This window comes from Haliotis cracherodii, unplaced genomic scaffold (assembly GCF_022045235.1).
Source record: "Haliotis cracherodii isolate W230 unplaced genomic scaffold, xgHalCrac1.p SCAF_17, whole genome shotgun sequence".
Lineage (NCBI taxonomy): Eukaryota > Metazoa > Mollusca > Gastropoda > Lepetellida > Haliotidae > Haliotis > Haliotis cracherodii.
Window position 1 is genome coordinate 20,215,695 of NW_027266272.1, and position 19,109 is coordinate 20,234,803.

A 19,109-nucleotide genomic window follows, 5' to 3' on the forward strand; every position below is an offset into this window, starting at 1 on the left:
GGTTCGCCCCCATTATGTTTCTAGGTTTGTCAGCACCATGCCCGTGCTCGTGGGTTACAGCGAAGTGGTCAACGTCTAACACCTTCATCACTTCGGGCTTTCCTCCCAGACGTCGTGATATAACTGGAATATTGTTAAAAGCGGAGTTAAACACAATTCCCTCACTAACTGTGACGCCTCACTACTCACTAATTAGGATGTCTCTTCATATGTGTAGTTGACTCAAGGACACATATCGACTGTGATTACACCATTGCCACAGCGGGTTGAGCGGTGAGGTAACCGAGTGGTTAAAGCGTTCGTTCGTCTCGCCGAACACCCAGGTTCGATTCCCCACATGGGTACAATGAGTGAAGCCAATTTTTGATGTTTCCTGTCGTGATATTGCTGGAATACTGCTGAAAACGGCATAAAAACATACTAACTGTCTCACACAAGTGTTTATTAAATTTCTATATGTAAGTACATATACTTGAGGATTTGCACAAGACAAGAGACATAATACAGGTTGATCATAAATCAATATAATCAGCCATGACTGATTAACCCATAGCACAACTGGCCGTTCAGATTGTTAGAGTGGACGAAGTTAAAGGTGCTTTCCGAAGCCATTGTTACGTGAAGCAAAATGGTGAAAATGAGAGCGAAACAAGGAAGAAGGCAATGTGTCATTCTTTGAATCACTGGTATTATCCTATACTTCATCCAAATCCGTGGATCACCTACGTCTGTACAGTTAAATAATGTTTAAGTAAATAGTGAGAAAATTTCAACATTCCCTCCCAACTGAAACAGATAACACATGCGACCTCATTAGAGGTCGAAAGGGGACTTGTCTTTACCGCGGGGAGGCGATAGAGCGAGGAAGCGAGAAAGCGATGTCCCCTCTCGGCCACCATATGCAAGAGGTGAGGTGAAATGGGGTTTAACGTAGCGTCCAAGATTATTGCACTTATATAGCGACGTGCATGTGCGTATGTGTGTTTGTGTGGCTGCTTGTACTTGTCCGGACTGATGCCGATTTATAGTGCTAGCTCACTGAGATACCATGCCGCAGTTTAACATGAATACCCCACTCAGACACAGTATACTGACTCCGAGCCGACCAGTCCTTGTTTTAGCCCCTTAATGCCGAGCGCCAGACAGGGTAACAACAAGTACCATCTTTAAACGTCTTTTGGTATGACGCTGTCGGGGATCGAACCCCGGACCTTCCGCTCTCTGGGCGGTAGCTCTACCACTAGACCACGGAGGCGGTCCATATGCAAGAGGAAAAGGTACTGCAAGGTCCCGGCCATGGTTACCTGTATGGCAGCTTCACATGACTGGACACTCATACCACGAATATATTTTGTGCCTCTCTGTCGATACTTATCTGAAGAATTCTTTATTCGAAGAAAGTAATTCAACACTCATTTATATACACACTGACACCCTTCTTGAAATAGTACACCTTAATGAATAAGTTCTAGAGAGCACATATATAAAGGCGGGCACACACGGCAAATGAATCCGCGGACTTGTTGGTACGTCTGTAACTGCTGGGAAAGTCGGCCTGCTTAGGTGAACTATAACTGGAAAATAGGCACCTGAAAGGGTTATAGCTGTAGAATCAAAAGTAAGGAAACCCAATGGAAAGGTTGGTACTTTACAACCGAAAAACGAAAAAATATATTTAGTGGTGCATATGCTAAGGCTACATACAAAGCAGTGAGTTGACTAAATGATTGCCGATCTTTGAAATGAAGTTAATCAAAGTTATTTGTATTATCCTATAATATTTTGTTTGTTTGTTGTTTGCACCAATATTCCAGCAAATATGACGGCGGTCTGTAAATATTTAAGTTTGGTCCAGACAAGACGTTATATACCAGCATTCATACTGTTGTGAGGGCGGTCGGGTAGCCGAGTGGTTAAAGCGTTGGCTCGTCACGCCGAAGACCCGGGTTCGATTCCCGACATGGGTACAATGTGTGAAGCCCATTTCTGGTGTCCCCCGCCGTGATATTGCTGGAATATTGCTAAAAGCGGCGTAAAGCCATACTCACTCACTCATACTGTTGTGTATAGATGTTGACATGGTGATAAACTAACCGGATATGTTGTGCAAACCTTTTAGATTCTGGTTCGCTTTTATGATGTTATTTACCAATGTGATCAATGATCTGTGAGATTGTGTCCGTTCGATGTGTTCGATTATGTTTCATTATATCAATGAGAAAGGTGTGCAAACACGGAAACACAGATAAATCAATGTGACGGCATCAATAAAACCTGTCATCGATGGACAGTAAAATTACTAGAATATCACAGATTTTTATTTTAAAACTAGCATACAACCATAAAAAGATATCACTATAAGTAACGGAACAATATAAAAATGGGCTATAGATCGTCAGCAGTTGAAGGTAGATCACCATGCTAGGGTCCATGGGGACTTACAGTCCTTTTGCTACCTGCATGGACCCCAGCCGGATTTACATCATCCCCTCAGCTGTTGGCGATTATTGACAAATTTAGCAATAGTTAAACGAACATATATACTACGAATAAAACGTGGCATAAATAAATATACTTTGAAAGACGTGGTCTTACATACCCTCTCAGGGGGATAATAATTTTACACTACTTTAACCCCCTTCAAGGATATAGCCAATAACAATCTCAGTTATTTATTTACATTTTATAATTGGCTAAATAAAATCAATAACTGAGATTGTTAGTGGCTATATCCTTGAAGGGTAAAGTGGCTGCTTATACAGCTTATTTTATTTTTTAAAGATTAAAGAACTGCATCTGATCACATTGTCAATTACGGATTGTTTTGTGATCTCATTAATCTCAAATAAACTATGTATAAACTGTATTCATAACATTGTAACAGACCCGTGAAGATCCAGGCTAGAATCGGTCTTCAGCAACGCATGATTGCCGTAAGAGGCGACTAACGGGATCGGGTGGTCAGGCTCACTGACTTGGTTGATGCATGTCATCGTCTGCTAATTGCGTGGATCGATGCTCATGATGTCAATCACTGGATTGTCTGGTCCAGACTCGATTTTACAGACCGCCGATATTAAACAACAATCAAACAAACAAAACATTCAAACAGGTCACTGTATAAAAGATTAAAGAACTGCTTCTGACTAACATTGTCAATTTCAGATTGTTTAAGCATACGGTTAATAAGGACAGTCGGATTAAAGGCTTATTTTCTTAGGATTAACAACTGAGCAACAGATTACTAAAACAACATTTGATGCTTATCTGCAGGAAATGATGGTTTTATGTAATCCTTTTACTTCTCACTTAAACCTCTCAAAAGATGGGTGTAAAATAAGGTCCTATCAACCTGTTTTTAGCTATCACTAAAATTCAAACTACCTGGCACAGTTGGGCCCATATGATGGATCAACGAATCCTATCAACAACAGTACGGGATCCATATCCACAGCTCTAAACCCCAAACACATTCAGTTCGCTTGCCTGATGGTCAGTCAGTATTCACTGCTGAATTGGAGGCAATTCATCATGCACTCAAACTCATACCGGAACTACCGGAAGCAAAGGGTTGGTTAGTTTGTTGTTTAACGCCGCAATATTCTAGCTATATGACGGCGGTCTGTAAATAATCGAGTCTGGACCAGACAATCCACCAATTGGGATCGATGACCGTGCTTCAACCAAGTCAGCGAACCTGACCACCCGATCCCGTTAGTCGTATTTTACGACAAGCAACGAGTCATCCCGTCAGACTCGCTAAGTGCACTTCAAGCCAGCAGCGGCAGAAACTCAAACTCCAGGCTTAACACAGTCTGTTACATTCTATACAAATATACAAAACTATCGGACCAAGGGCAATAGGTGGAGCTGTGTTGGATCCCCTCTGACACAGATATTCTTGGAAATGAAAATGCAGACGCTCTGTCGAAGTTAGCTCTAGACAAACCGGAGATACAGCCTATTCCCTTTAGTAAACTAGAGATAAAAAGCAAAATCAAAGCCTCCATAGCCCAAATATGGTAAGCCCACTCCGGGACGCAAGTAAGATCGGTAGATGGCTATACAAAATTCAACCCAAGATCCACCAAAAGCCATACTCATACTCAAATGAAAGGAAAGTTGAAATTGCCATCTCACGCCTCAGACTCGGTTACAATAAGCACTATGACAAGGTTTGTCCATCTTGCAATCAGGCTGAATCCATTGCTCACTCTTGTTACTGGAATGTGAAGACCACGAAAATAATAATCATATCAATACAAAAACAAACATTCTGTGAATACCAAACTCGCAATCGATATGTGTACCCTCCTCACGCACGAGTCCAAAAGAGGGACAGATCAGCCGAAATTGCTAAGGCAGAAGCCGACCTCTTAAACACCTAGAGCAACAACTACCCATTTTTCAATACACTGTGGCGAACCTTCAGTGACTTGAATACATAACTTCACAGCGTGGTGGTCAACATGTCCTACATGATGGCTTTCGCTATCGTCTGAACGTTCAGCGTCAATTGGCTGTCCATTTTTCGACTTTACACAAGAAATACAGCGCCGTGCAGACATCACTTCAGTTCCTTGAGTGAGTGAGTGAGTGAGTATGTTTTACGCCGTATGCAAAGTGGCATATAGTAGCAAAGTTGCAACAAGTAGTAAAGAAGCAACAAGGAGCAAAGTAGCAACAAGGAGCAAAGTAGCAACTAGTATCTAAGAAGCAACACGAAGCAAAGTGGCAACTAGGAGCAAAGTAGCAACTAGTATCTAAGAAGCAACACGAAGCAAAGTGGCAACTAGGAGCAAAGTTTCACTGAGTAGCAAAGTGGCACCTAGATTCAAAGTTGAACCTAGTATCAAAGTGGCAACTAGTAAAGTGGAAACTAGTAGCAAAGTGGTAACAGGAAGCAACACGCAGCAAAGTAGCAACTAGTATCTAAGAAGCAACAAGAAGCAAAGTGGCAACTAGTAGCAAGTGGCACCTAGTAGCAAAGTGGCAACTAGAAGCAAAGTGGCACCTAGTGTCAAAGTTGCACCTAGTTTCAAAGTTGCACCTAGTATCAAAGTGGAAACTAGTAGTTAAGTTAAGAAAACAAGAGCAAAGTGGCAACTAGTAGCAAAGTGGAAACTAGTAGCAACGTTGCAACAAGTAGCAAAGTTGCACCTAGTAGCAAGTGGCAAGCAGTTAAGTAGCAGCAAGCAGCAAAATGGCAACTACATGCAAAGTGGCATATAGTAGCAAAGTGGCACCTAGTAGCAAAGTGCCAACTAGTAGTTAAGTGGCAACTAGTAGTTAAGTAGCAGCAAGCAGCAAAACGGCAACTACATGCAAAGTGGCACCTAGTAGCAAAGTGCCAACTAGTAGGTAAGTGGCAACTAGTAGTTAAGTAGCAGCAAGCTGCAAAACGGCAACTAGATGCAAAGTGGCATATAGTGGCAAAGTTGCAACAAGTATCAAATTGGCAACTAGATGCAATGCAAAGTTGCACCTCGTAACAAAGTGGCAACTAGTAGCACTTTGCTACTAGTTGCCACTTTACTACTTGTTGCTTCTCAGCTACTAGTTGCTACTTTGCCGCTTCTTAGCCACTTTTTCCGTTTGTTACTTCTAAGCTACCAGTTACTACTTTGCCGTTTGTTGCTTCTTTGCTACTAGTTGCTACTTTGCTGCCACTTTGCTACTAGGGGCTAATTTGACGTTGGTGCTTCTTGGCTACTAGTTGCTTCTTTGATACTTGTTGGCACTTTGCTACTAGTTGCCACTTTGCTACTAGTAGCCACTTTGCTGCTTGTTGCAACTTTGCTACCTGTTTCCACTTTGATACTAGTTGCTACTTTGCTGCTTGTTTCTACATTGCTACTAGGTGCAACTTTGCTACTAGTTGACACTTTGCCGTTTGTTGCTTCTTAGCTACTAGTTGCTACTTTGCTACCAGTTGCCACTTTCCTACTAGGTGCAACTTTGATATTTGTTGCCACTTTGGCTACAACTAGCTATCAGTTTATGCAGAAAGAAAACTGAAATATATGTTGATTATAATAAATGATGTTCCGCCTTGATCTATTATGCACACGTTTGATGTACAGATTTATTTTGGATAAACCTGACACTTTTTCAAGGATATGTAGGCATATGCTACCCCTTCATATGCAAGATCGATGCATTCACCTGCTTCCCGATTACCCTAATTGAGTTGAACGTCAAACCTGATAATCAACGTGAAACAGATTCTCAGATAATTAAACATTAAGTGTTTTCATGAACTTCTGTAGCTTTATGTTTACATTTATGTTAGTTTTACACACATACACATGTCATATGGTATTTCCACATCATAAACATCACAACAATTTACTCTGGACTATTTACCTTTCACATCGTGACTATGCTTCTAACGATCGACGGATTTTTAAAATGCTTTTATCTTACGGATGAGCAAATATCATTTACAGGGAAATGTTTACTGAGAGATGAAAACGTGGACAGGTGATGCATTTTTACCAATGTAGATTGAAAACAAAAGCTTGAGTACATACACAACTAAGGCACGTTCATGATTTCCACATACCACGTCGGGCACAATGGGCATTGACCATTGATTTGAGTTATTTATACCTCGGCCCTGCAAATTTTAACTCAAACCCATCACAGAGTTCTAGAACTTCTTGTCTGTTAAGATTGTCTGAATTTGTCTGAATTTGAGGAATATAACTTCTAAGTCACAATCAACTGATACTTTTTTCAAACGCATACTGCTTCTGCTTGAAAAGATGATTGAATGTCTTGGTAAATTCTTGATTTTGCTATATTGCATTGTACACGCGTCTTGTAAAGACAGGTCCAGCTACTCGAGGTATCTTGATGTTCAGGGATACAAGTGTTCAGATCGCCAAATATGCGAGGTTCCTGGCCGTAGCGATGTAGGGGAATGTGCGAGTGAGTGTAGCACACGAGAGTCTTGCATGCTCTTCTCCTACAACAGGGTGGCCGGGCTGTGTCAGATACACAGTCAGATATTGTCCCTCGGTAGTAGTAACTGCACACAAGACGAGAACACGGATCACTACATAAATGGTAAGTTTTTAAATCATTATTTTATTCTTTTCCTTTTATTTCGTGAATATTCCGGGGTAGAATAGGTCTTCAGCAACCCATGCTTGCCGTAAAAGGTGACTATGCTTGTCGCAAAAGGCGACTAACGGGATCGGATGGTCAGGCTTGCTGACTTGGTTGATGCATGTCATCGATCCCAATTGCGTGGATCGATGCTAATGATGTTAATCACTGGATTGTCTGGTCCAGACTCGATTATTTACAGACCGCCGTCATATAGCTGGAATATTGCTGAGTGCGGCGTTAATCAACAAACCAATCCTTTTTTATGTGTTTTTAACGCAACACTCCGCAATATTCCAGCAATATGACGACGGTCTGTAAATAGTCGTGTCTAGATCCATTGATTGATATCATGATCATCGATTTACCATTATCTCATTGAATGTTCTTTGACGGCGGTCTTAATAATCGGGTATGGACCAGACAATCCGGTGATTGACATCATGAGCATCGACTACCATTAACTTGTTGAATGTTTTAAATATTTATCTCTTGTCTTGTTTAGATTAACGACAGTCTTCTTTTCACACATGGTACATATCATTCTCTTGGGTATTTTTGTTTCGTTGCCATTTTCGTTTGCTTCGCTTGGCACCCGGTTTGATTTAATCTACAGTGCTGCTGAAGGGGATCGGTAGGTCAGGCTTAGTCATCATGACTCCGTTGATTGCTTATCATGATCTTACCCGTACTGCGTGGGTAATACCTAGCACTGGTATATTTGATTGACAGGAGGCTGTGTTATAGATCGGTATATTATTCATGACTGTAGATTTATCGCATGTAATAACTTTAAGATATGCACATGCGAATTGTAACGAATTGTAACGAATCTCTTGCTGAAGCCATAGCACGTCCAATGTTTTCAATAAGAAAAATACGATATAACGTGACGTCATTCATTTTGCCTGACGTCACAAATGGGTTACATAGCGTCATATGAATAATAGACTGTATACGTTTCACAACGTTTGAGGTACAAACGAGCATGCTCTCTCTTAGAGATTTCAAAGAGCGTTATATGACTATTGCTGAAAACGTTTTTGATCAAAGTTTTCAACATTCAAGGTCTCACTTAAGATTCCAAAATATTTTATGGTAGACATATATGGTGGACGTTTCCAAATTTGACACGTCAATACCAAAAATGATGTCGGGTGCATTCAATATGTCATAGGAGGTCATTCTCCTGAATATTCTGATATTTCTGGTGATTTAGGGAAAATGTTTTGTCGATTTATCTGTAGGGTTGACATTTTATTCGTTTTCCGTCGTTTTTACTCTTACAATGTCAATGAGTAATATATAGATAAATCGTTAAAAGCTCGGGGTTTACATCATTTATTTACCCAGGACATATAATCCGTAATTTCTCGTAGCTGGTTGGCTGTTTTGTTTGTTTGTTGTTGAACGTCGCATTCAGCAATATTCCAGCCATTTGACTGCTATTTTCTAAATATGGGGTTCAGGTGTGTAGCTGGTTAGGAAATTTGATCTGAAATGAAATATTTAAAGCTCCTTCAGAGAAACCCACACGATTATTGACTGCTTAATAACAACAACTTATAACGGTTTTAAAAGAGATGCACATTGTCATTAAATTGTATGAATAAATGATTTGGACACACTTAATATATATAGAATATGTTATGGCCAAATTGTTTGCATTTCGTGACAAATACCACGAATGTGTAATAATTATTATTATATACTGTTTCACGCGTTACCTACAGATACAGAAAATCGAAATCACAACACACAAGTTGATGAAATATATAGAAATATTACAAACTGTTCACATTAAACTAATGAGAACATAATGACCGATAAGGTTATAAAGTACACATGCTGACCTTTGTAACAATACTCCACTGTGACACAATGACTTTGCCCCTTGAAGATCCGGGGTAGAATAGGTCTTCCGCAACCCATGCTTGCCGTAAAAGGTGACTATGCTTGTCGTAAGAGGCGACTAACGGGATCGGGTGGTCAGGCTCGCTGACTTGGTTGAAGCATCTCAGCGATCTCAATCGCGTGGATCGATGATCATGTTGTCAATCACTGGATTGTCTGTTCCAGACTCGATTATTTACAGACCGCCGTCATGTAGCTGGAATATTGCGGAGTGCGGCGTTAAACAAACAAACAAACACAATAACTTTACGGCACAACAATTGATTTGGCTAACTGATTTTATTTTGTTTCTTTAAATTCAGATTATGTGTCTCCGAGCAACACATTACCGATGGTAGCCCGTGAGTCTGTGGGTGTCGAGGAACGCAGCTATTTTGGCAATAGCGCTCTCATGAGAATCATGAAGGAAGGGGAGATAATTCAGTGGCAGTTCTACTCTGTTGCTGTAGGCGGTGCAATGCTTCAAGTCTGGAGACCACGGAACGATCTGGAAAATGGCCGGTATGTATTTTTATGTATCTTTCAACAGCTTAACTATGCTTCGTATAACCAAGTATAAGTTTTTTTTACATTTTGGCTTGACTCTAAAACCTCAAAAATCCATACAAAGAACTTGGTCCAGCAAATCCCTGTCTCAAAGATTAACAATCATTCATAATATAACCAAGGAAGGGCTTTATTTTTATTCACAAGTATTTAAGACAAGTGGAATTAATGGATTCTCAAAACCTAAAAGAATTTGCTGGGATTTTAGAAACGTTGAAAGAGAACCAAGTTCAATTCTGTATAAACATTTGATTTTTCAAATTTGTAAACCACTTTCCTTAAACTTAAGTGGAAACTTCATTCCTTGTTCAGTGTGGCATTTGTTACTATCCTGGTGGCCATAATTATACCTACATCTCTATCTTCAAAGGGTTAGGACAAATTGTCAAAAATGAAAGTGAAAGTTATAAGCCCGTGAAGACGCCGGGGTTGAGTAGATCTTCAGAAACCCATACTTGCCGTAAAAGGTGACTATGCTTGTCGTAAAAGGCGACTAACGGGATCGGGTGGTCAGGCTCGCTGACTTGGTTGATGCATGTCATCGATCATGAAATTATTAATCACTGGATTGTATGGTCCAGACTCGATTATTTACATACCGCCGTCATATAGCTGGAATATTGCTGAGTATACCATATGATCTCTTGTTTGTTCGGGTGAACATTTGCATGTGTTTGTGACGGATGCCATCGATGGGGCAGGATACGCTCAACTTTCGCGAATACTTGGTATCATCATTGGAGAATATAGGATTCTCATAAAAATCGATAGAGGATATTTGGCTTTCCGCGTCAAATAAGAATTTATCTCATAGAGTGACCTGACGAAACTGATATTTGAGTGAAAAGGTCAACTTGTTCAGGATACTGATGCTACTTGACAATATTACAAAATGTCCAAGTAACTGAACGTCTGAACGTCAGAACATCAGTCAGCCACACTGCAAGTTGTTCCGGCAAAGATTACAATTTCACACGTGGGAAATATCGATTGTATATAATTCTAATTCTATATAATTACGGATTGCTTGTTTCTGATTGGTTAGAAAGAGGTTTCCTTTTTCCCACGGAAGCCCCCTTTAAATAGCTTTTTCACACACAATATTATCGACAGCCTACTGGCTCGCTGACTTGGTTGAAGCATGTCATCGTATCCCAATTGTGTGGATCGATGCTCATGATGTCAATCACTGGATTGTCTGGTCCAGACTCGATTATTTACAGACCGCCGTCATATAGCTTGAATATTGCTGAGTGTGGCGTAAAACAAATCGAACCAAAACAAACCTAATATGGAAAACTTGAAACATGCTTGCTGACTATTGATACTATCTAACAATAAATACAAGAATTGTCGCTTGACAATATGTCAACTTTGGAAATTGTTTTGTCATGTGTCCATTCAAATATGTCTTATATGATAACTTGATTAACAGGCGCATAACATATTGGGGTCTACACAATTCAAGATGTTTTTGTCGATATAAGATGCAATGTAATTCTGAACTATGAATCCATACGTTGACGAATGCTTGAACAAAAGGACCTAAAACGACATATTTGCTTTGATCTGAATAATCAATTAACACCAGGGTTACGAAAACAATACCACGTTCATGTTGGGTTTTAGTTTGAGCGTCTATTGTATTGTAGTAGTCATCATACCGTGTTTACGTCCACCCATACCACTGTCTGTAGGTTTATGCCCCGTCCAAAGTGGGTTGCTTGGTTGGTTGGTTTGTTGTTTAACGCCGCACTCAGCAATATTCCAGCTATATGACGGCGGTCTGTAAATAATCGAGCCCTGACCAGACAATCCATTGAATAATATCATGAGCATCGATAAACGCAATTGAGATCGATGACATGCATCAACCAAATCAGCGAGTCTGACCACCCAATCCCGATAGTCGCCTTTTACGACAAGCATAGTCACCTTTTGCGGCAAGCATGGGTTGCTGAAGACCTATTCTACCCCCGATTTACCCTGAACTATTAGAAACAAAGGAGACCAATGAGACCGCCTCATCTGTTTCATATTTAGATCTATGCATAAAGATTCACAGACAAAACACGCTCCGCAAGACTGAAAGACAAAGGGGATGACGTCAACTTTCCAATGGTCAACTTTCCCTTTTGTTGAGGAATATAAAGGCTATATAAGAAGAGGGATGAAAAATCAAAGTTCTCTTTATGTCGAGCAAATATAATTTTGAGTTGAACCAGATATTCCCATGTTGTTTTTTTCTTCTGGTGACCATTTGACTTGCGTTTGCATATGTTAGTGACGAGTGCCGCCGGCGGGGCGGGATACGTTCACCTATTCGCGAACACATGATATCACTACCATCTGATCGTGATTCATAACCACATGCTCATGATCTAGTATGAATTGTACAATCGACTCGAGATTACTTATTATGAGTGAGTGAGTGAGTGAGTTAAAATTTAAAGTCACAGCGGCATTATTTCAGCCATATAATGACTTGAGCAAGTTATGTATTTATATAATATATTAAGACCTGTCGTCGAAGGACAGTACAACAACTAGCAAAATATCACAGATTATAACTGTAAAACTAGTTATAGAATAATAAAATAATCAGATTATAACAGACGACACAATACAAAAAAGGGGCTGTAGATCGCCAGCAACCAAAATTAGGCCACCATACTAGGGACCATAGGGACTTATGGTACTTCTGCTACCTACATGGTACCCCAGCAGGATTTACACCATCCCTCTGGCCACTTATTAAGAGTTATGTAAAGGGTTTTGTTGCCTTTATTAAAAATGCTACCATGTGTTCTGAACTTCTGATGGCACACAATTGGTGATTTAAAAACATAAGTTAAAATATAGAAGTTTGCCCTCCCACTCTCTTGCTGGATGAAGATGGCTCAATCTACCTCAGGTCAAAGCTATTACATAGACACAAAGCCCGTGACGATCCGGGTTGGAATAGGTCTTCATGATCCCATGCTTGCCGTAAAAGGCGACCTTCGGGATCGGGTGGTTAGGCTCGCTGACTTGGTTACTGGTATTTACAGACCGCCGTCATAAAGCTGGAATATTGCTGAGTGCGGCGTTAAACAACAAACAAACAAACACTGACACAGTTCGTTTTAAACTTGCGTTGTCCTCACTTTCAGATATGAGTTTGTTGGTCAAAACTTCCTAAAGAGCAAAATAATTGGAGAGCCAGATAATCTGAATGTACCTGAGCACGAGCGGATACAGGTGCAATCTGGAGACGTGATTGGCATCTACTACGACGACCCGGCCGCCGGTATCACCTACAGTGACTGCAATGCCACAGAAACCCCTGACGCAGCTGGGATGTCCTTGCTCGAGAGAGAAGTGGACGAAGCGTCATTCTTTGTGCCTGGGTCGATTTATACCCAGACAACTCAAGACAATTGCCAAATATTTTCACTTAAAGCGATGGTTGGACCAGTGAGTAAATTATTCTTATGTTAATTGTTAAATAGTAGATACACAGTCTAGGGACAACTGGGCAACAGTTGGTCGATTGGGTGGTCTTTGCTGAATAAGTGTCGTCGTACCCCTAAGGCGTGGGTCAATGATCATGATATCAATCACTGGAGTGTCTGAACCAGACTATATTATTTCCAGGGAGCTACCGTATAGCTCGAATATATAGCGTTAAACAAGAAACAAGAAATCTGAAAATACTTGTTAAAAAATATACTTAAAGAATAAATAACCGTGCATCATATAAAGTTAAAAAAAAAACACATTTCGAAAAAAATAATGCATCTTTCAGTACATTTACATATCTCCTCGACCTTAAGCTCGTTATTCACAGTTTGCACGCGCACAATTCGGATGTTTGAGTCTTTGTAGGGAGCTTGCTAACGTGATTTGTGAATGTGAACAACACACAATGATAGTTTAGCTTTATGGTGCTCTTAAAACACATTTGTGTTTAACCGTAAATGCCAAGGCTTGAAAATCAACGTCTATGCGCCATGGGTATTCTGCTAAAAGGAAAGGAATCGACACCAAACTGCCACGTTAACAGCTCGGAAAATTCGTGGGTTGAGACCAAGTAGTGGCAGAACCGTACGCAACCGGTTACGGGAGCACAACATCCGTTCCCGATGTCCAACGATACGCCGACTTTTCCTTACACGTCACCGTCAGGCACGCCTAGCTTGGTATTGAAAGCATCTCAGGTTTAGAAGGCAAGACTGGGAAAGTATACTGTTCACAAATGAGTTCAATTGTTAATTGAAATTTGACTGGCGGAGTGAGTGAGTGAGTATGGTTTTACGCCGCTTTTAGCAATATTCCAGCAATATCACGGCAGGGGACACCAGAATTGGGCTTCACACATTGTACCCATGTCGGGAATCTAACCCTGGTCTTCGGCGTGACGAGCGAACGCTTTAACCATTAGGCTACCCGACCGCCCCTTGACTGGCGTACGCTACCGGGACGACATCGTTCGAGATCATGTTCTACCCTTGTAAATGGAGGGACGGAGCGTCGCTTTGCACCAGGATAATGCCCGCCCACATGCTGCATGAGGCAGCGTAGCATTGCTGTACTGCCATGGCCAGTTGTTTCTCAAAAGGTCCTCTCCCCAATAGAACATATCCCAATGCGATATGAAGACGCCTACGACAGAACCAGCCGGTAATGTAAGCCAACTTGGACCAATCTGAAATTTGGAACAACATCCCTCTTTCTGTTTTCAATCAACTGGTGTCTTCATAGCGCCACCGCTGTCTCGCGTATATCATTGGATGGTTGGTTTGTTGTTTAACGCCGCACTCAGCAATATTACAGCTATATGACGGCGGTCTGTAAATAATCGAGTCTGGACCAGACAATCCAGTGATTGACATCATGAGCATCGATCCACGCAATTGTTATCGATGACATGTATCAACCAAGTCAGCGATCCTGACCACCCGATCCCGTTAGTCGCCTTTTACAACAAGCATGGGTTTCTGAAGACCTCTTCTACCCTGGAATCTTCACGGGTCCATAGAACATGTTCCAGGTGTGATATGGCGACGCCTACGACAGGAACAGAACCAGTCGGTAATGTAAGCCAACTTGGACCAATCTGAAATTTGGAACAACATCCCTCTTTCTGTTTTCAATCAACTGGTGTCTTCATCGCGCCACCGCTGCCTCGCGTGTATCAACTCAAATAGTGGTCACACCCGAGTTGTTATACCACCCCTCTCTTCGCGTGTGGCTAACTGTCTCCTGGTATCAGGTATGGGTTTTGTCAATGTATTTGTGATGATAAAACGTTGATCAGATGATTGGACACATATTATGTTGATAGTTTTATCCCAATTACGGGATTGATTGGTCCTTAATTAAACGCCAGAGTTTTTAATGAGAGAAGTTTTGTTTGTTTGAGTTTTTTGTTTAACGCCTCACTCAGCAATATTCCAGCTATACGACGGCGGTCTGTAAATAAGCGAGTCTGGACCAGACAATCCAGTGATTGACATCATGAGCATCGATCCACGCAATTGGAATACGATGACATGCATCAAGCAAGTAGCATACATATCACTTGTCGTGCAGCAAGAGCTAAACAGGGTGCATGGAACGGGAAACAAAAGACAATCATGTCCTGTCACTTAAACGAACTAATTCACTTTCACATAAAGTCAGTGGTGTGTCATATTTTACAGAAGCGAACACAGATTTTAAGCCAAGTGAACTCCTCACCAATAAAGAGTCGCAGCTCTGTCGGGAGTTCGAAGAAGGTCTACATGGGCCTGAATGACAATTTCAAGATACGTGTTGATGGACGCCTCTCGATCTGGAAGTTCTACTCCAAGATTACTGGTACCCTAGCACTGCAGGTCTGGCGACTAATACGAGGCGAACAAACACAGCAGTAAGTACTAGTACTACCATAGTTCAGCCACCAAGCTTGTGGTAAGAGGCGACCAGGTTCGCTGACTTGGTTGATGGATGTCATCGTATCCCAATTGCGTAGATCGATGCTCATGATGTCAATCACTGGATTTGTCAATACTTAAATATTTACAGACCGATGTCATGTTGCTGAAGTATTGACGCATGCCTGTAAATAATTTATCACGATATGACGAATTGAGCGGGTCACCCAGGCATTGTAATCTCACGCGGTTACTTTTGTGAATGAGTAAGTTAAAATTGTACATAGCATCGGTAATATTGGAGCCTTATCGCGATGAGACCAAGTTAGTTATTGTTAAATTCATGTCGACAAAGAACAGTAAAAAACTGTAGGGTAAATGTCACAGTTTAGCTATAAAATACCTAGGCAAGATTATAACAGAGTGTTGAGTAGATTAGTTAATATAAATTAAAACCAGACTACAGACAAATGGCAGCCAAAGTTTGACCACATAACTGGGGATCATGGGGACTTACAGTGCTTTTGCTTCCTGCATGATTCCCAGCAGGATTTATGCCATCACTTTGGTCACGAGTCGTTGTATGCAGTGTTTAACCAATATTACAAATCAAATCACAAGCAAGGAATTAACACACAAGTTGATGATAAACACTTCAATATAGATGGACCCCCCTGCCACTGTCAGGGGGACAATAAGTTTACACTACTTATAATTAAATCTCTCTGTATGTCCATGTGCGACTGTGGTTGGTTTGGTTGGTTTATTGTTTAACGCCGCGCTCAGCAATATTCCAGCTATATGACGGCGGTCTGTAAATAATCGAGTCTAGACCAGACAATCCAGTGACTGATATCATGAGCATCGATCCACGCAATTGGGATCGATGACATGTATCAACCAAGTCAGCGAGCCTGACCACCCGATCCCGTTAGTCGCCTTTTACGACAAGCATAGTCACCTTTTACGGCGAGCATGGATTGCTGAAGACCTATTCTACCCCAGAATCTTCACGGGTCGCCACTGTGTGAGAAGTAGTTTTGTGGGGGGCGTTAAACAACAGATAAGCAAACAGTATCGTGAGTAGATGACGCTGACAGGAACGTCTGGGCAATGCCTGTAAAATGTCTGTGACAGTTTGGAAAGTCATAATGTCACGCTTTAACCCCAAACAACTATGACAATGAGAAAATACTGATTTATAATTGGGATAAATTTGCAGGATCAGCTTCGTTGGTCAAAATATTTTGACGAGTGTCTCCAACGCCCCTCAAGATGTCTACGTGGACGAGGCAGATCGCATACAGGTGAAGGCTGGGGACTACATCGCCGTGTATTACGGGGTAAGCAAAGGGGGCCTGTGTTACGACGACTGTGACGAAGAAATCAACCCAGAGTCTAATCACGTTGGTTATTCCCTCGACCAGGTCGACTCTCCAGACGAGTTTTACGAAGGTAAGTATTCTAATCTGTCCTTAAAAAACCTTTGTTTAGTATTGAAGTGAACTGTTCGATTTGAATGCTATAATTGTGATATCGAGGTTGTACTTTTTCATTATATTAACTTAATCGTGAAAGTTGGCGGCACTCACTCACACACTTCAACCTACAGAAGTCACTTTATCCAGACTGGTTGGTTGGTTTGTTCTTATACGCCGCAGGGGCGGTCGAATGGCCTAGTGGTTAAAGAGTTCGCTCGTCATGCCGAAGACCCGGGTTCGATTCCCGACATGGGTACAAAGTGTGAAGCCCATTTCTGGTGTCCCCCGCTGTGATATTGCTGGAATATTGCTAAAAGCGGCGTAAAACCATACTCACTCACTTATACGCCGCACTCAGCAATATTCCAGCTACATGACGGCGGTCTGTAAATAATCGAGTCTGTACCAGATAATCCAGTGATTGATATCATGAACATCGATCCACGCATTTGAGATACGATGACATGCATCAACCAAGTCAGACCACCCGATCCTGTTAGTCGCCTCTTACGTCATGAGTAGTCGCCTTTTACGGCAAGCATGGGTTATGAAGATGGATTAATTTCTACCGTTGACGTGTTCTATTTCTCTACGCTGCAGGTAAAGTAATGGACTTGATATTTCCGCTCTACAACTGCAGAGTATTCTCTCTAACAGCCTTCATCCAACCAACCGCCAGTTAATTATTTGGTAAGTGGCTTTATGATTATAATATTCGAATTAATACACATCTGGGAAAAGGCGAGGTGAGGTTCAGTGGGGTTTAACGTCGCGTCCAATATTTTTTAACTTAGCGTGTGTGTGTGTGGTGTGTGTGTGTGTTTGTACCAGTCCTGACTAATGCCGATTTTATAGTGCCAGCCCACTGAGATAATGCCGATGCGACGTTAAATTTTAACTCACTCTCCCTGAGATACCATGCCTCAGTTTAACATGAATATCCGACTCAAACTAAGTACACTGACTCCTAGCCGACCTGTCCTTGTCCCATTATGCCGAGCTCAAGAGAGGGAAACAACAAGTACCCTCTTTTAACGTTTTGTGGTGTGACGCGGCCGGGGATCGAACCCCGAACCTTCCGCTCTCCGGGCAAACGCTCTACTACTTGACCACGGAGGCGGTCCTGCTGTAAGAAAGAAATTATACACTCAAAGCTTGGAATTGCCAAAAAAAGCTACAAACGTTATCAAAACGTTACTAGGCTGAAAACAGTCACCGGAAGACGAACAAGTTCAGGTCCAAAACACAGCCATGATACCCGTATCAAATACAACACCATCGTTGGTTGGTTTGTTGTTTAACGCCGCACTCCGCAATATTCCAGCTATATGACGGCGGTCTGTAAATAATCGAGTCTGGACCAAACAATCCAGTGATTAATATCATGAGCATCGATCCACGCAATTGAGATCGATGACATGCATGAACCAAGTCAGCGAGCCTGACCCCACCGATTCCGTTAGTCGCCTTTTACGGCAAGCATGGGTTGCTGAAGCCATATTCTACCCCGGAACCTTCACGGGTCTCGAATAACCAGTTCTTGTTGTTTCATTTTTAGCCACCATTACTTTCTTTTTGCCCGCAGTTTCTATGAAACATTTAGCCAGGCATATTTTGTGTTCTTGATTTTGGAAATGTGAGGCACAGACAGCACATTAGGAGTTTGATTCCCAGATAACCCCAGATAAAAAAACTAACCCCCTCACAATAGGTCTACTTTTTTCAATTGTAACTTGTCCTGTTATGTAACAATGGTTCGACTTTAAACTCAAAGTAATAACTCGTGAACCGTGTATTAATTAATGTAATACGTTATAATGTTGGTTTCCAGATATATCTGAGGATGACCCATGGTTCGAGGAAGCGCTCACGCGTCTATCAGACCTCGTCCTGCTGCTAATATATAGTCTTTGTCAGGCGAGAGGAAGCGCTCACAGGTCCATCAGACCTCGTCCTGCTGCTAATATATAGTCTTTGTCGGGCGAGAGGAAGCAGCAAGCACCTTCTTCACACATAACATGTCTCCACTTTTAAATAAATCATCTGCAGCAGACATTTCGTGTTTGTTGTAATGCTCTGCAAACGAATAGTGCATGTTATACCAAGAGTGAGTGAGTGAGTGAGTATGGTTTTACGCCGCTTTTGGCAATATTCCAGC

General features: G+C 41.5%; 1 protein-coding gene across 1 annotated transcript; it reads left to right on the plus strand.

The window, feature by feature from the left end:
- Window positions 1-6,767: 6,767 nt before the first annotated feature.
- LOC139464802 (uncharacterized) lies at window positions 6,768-17,634 on the plus strand. The gene is made up of 6 exons (XM_071246310.1): window positions 6,768-7,071; window positions 9,330-9,528; window positions 12,726-13,029; window positions 15,258-15,466; window positions 16,693-16,925; window positions 17,552-17,634. Exons 1-6 carry the CDS (start codon window positions 6,768-6,770, stop codon window positions 17,632-17,634), a joined length of 1,332 nt encoding a protein of 443 aa, XP_071102411.1.
- The last annotated feature ends 1,475 nt before the right edge of the window (window positions 17,635-19,109 follow it).

Bases quoted from the DNA above. Each gene is read 5' to 3' on its own strand.
- LOC139464802 (XM_071246310.1), top strand. From the start codon at position 6,768: ATGATTGAATGTCTTGGTAAATTCTTGATTTTGCTATATTGCATTGTA. The intron at 9,529-12,725 runs GTATGTATTTTT...CCTCACTTTCAG, and splicing joins AACGATCTGGAAAATGGCCG to ATATGAGTTTGTTGGTCAAA. The intron at 13,030-15,257 runs GTGAGTAAATTA...CATATTTTACAG, and splicing joins TTAAAGCGATGGTTGGACCA to AAGCGAACACAGATTTTAAG.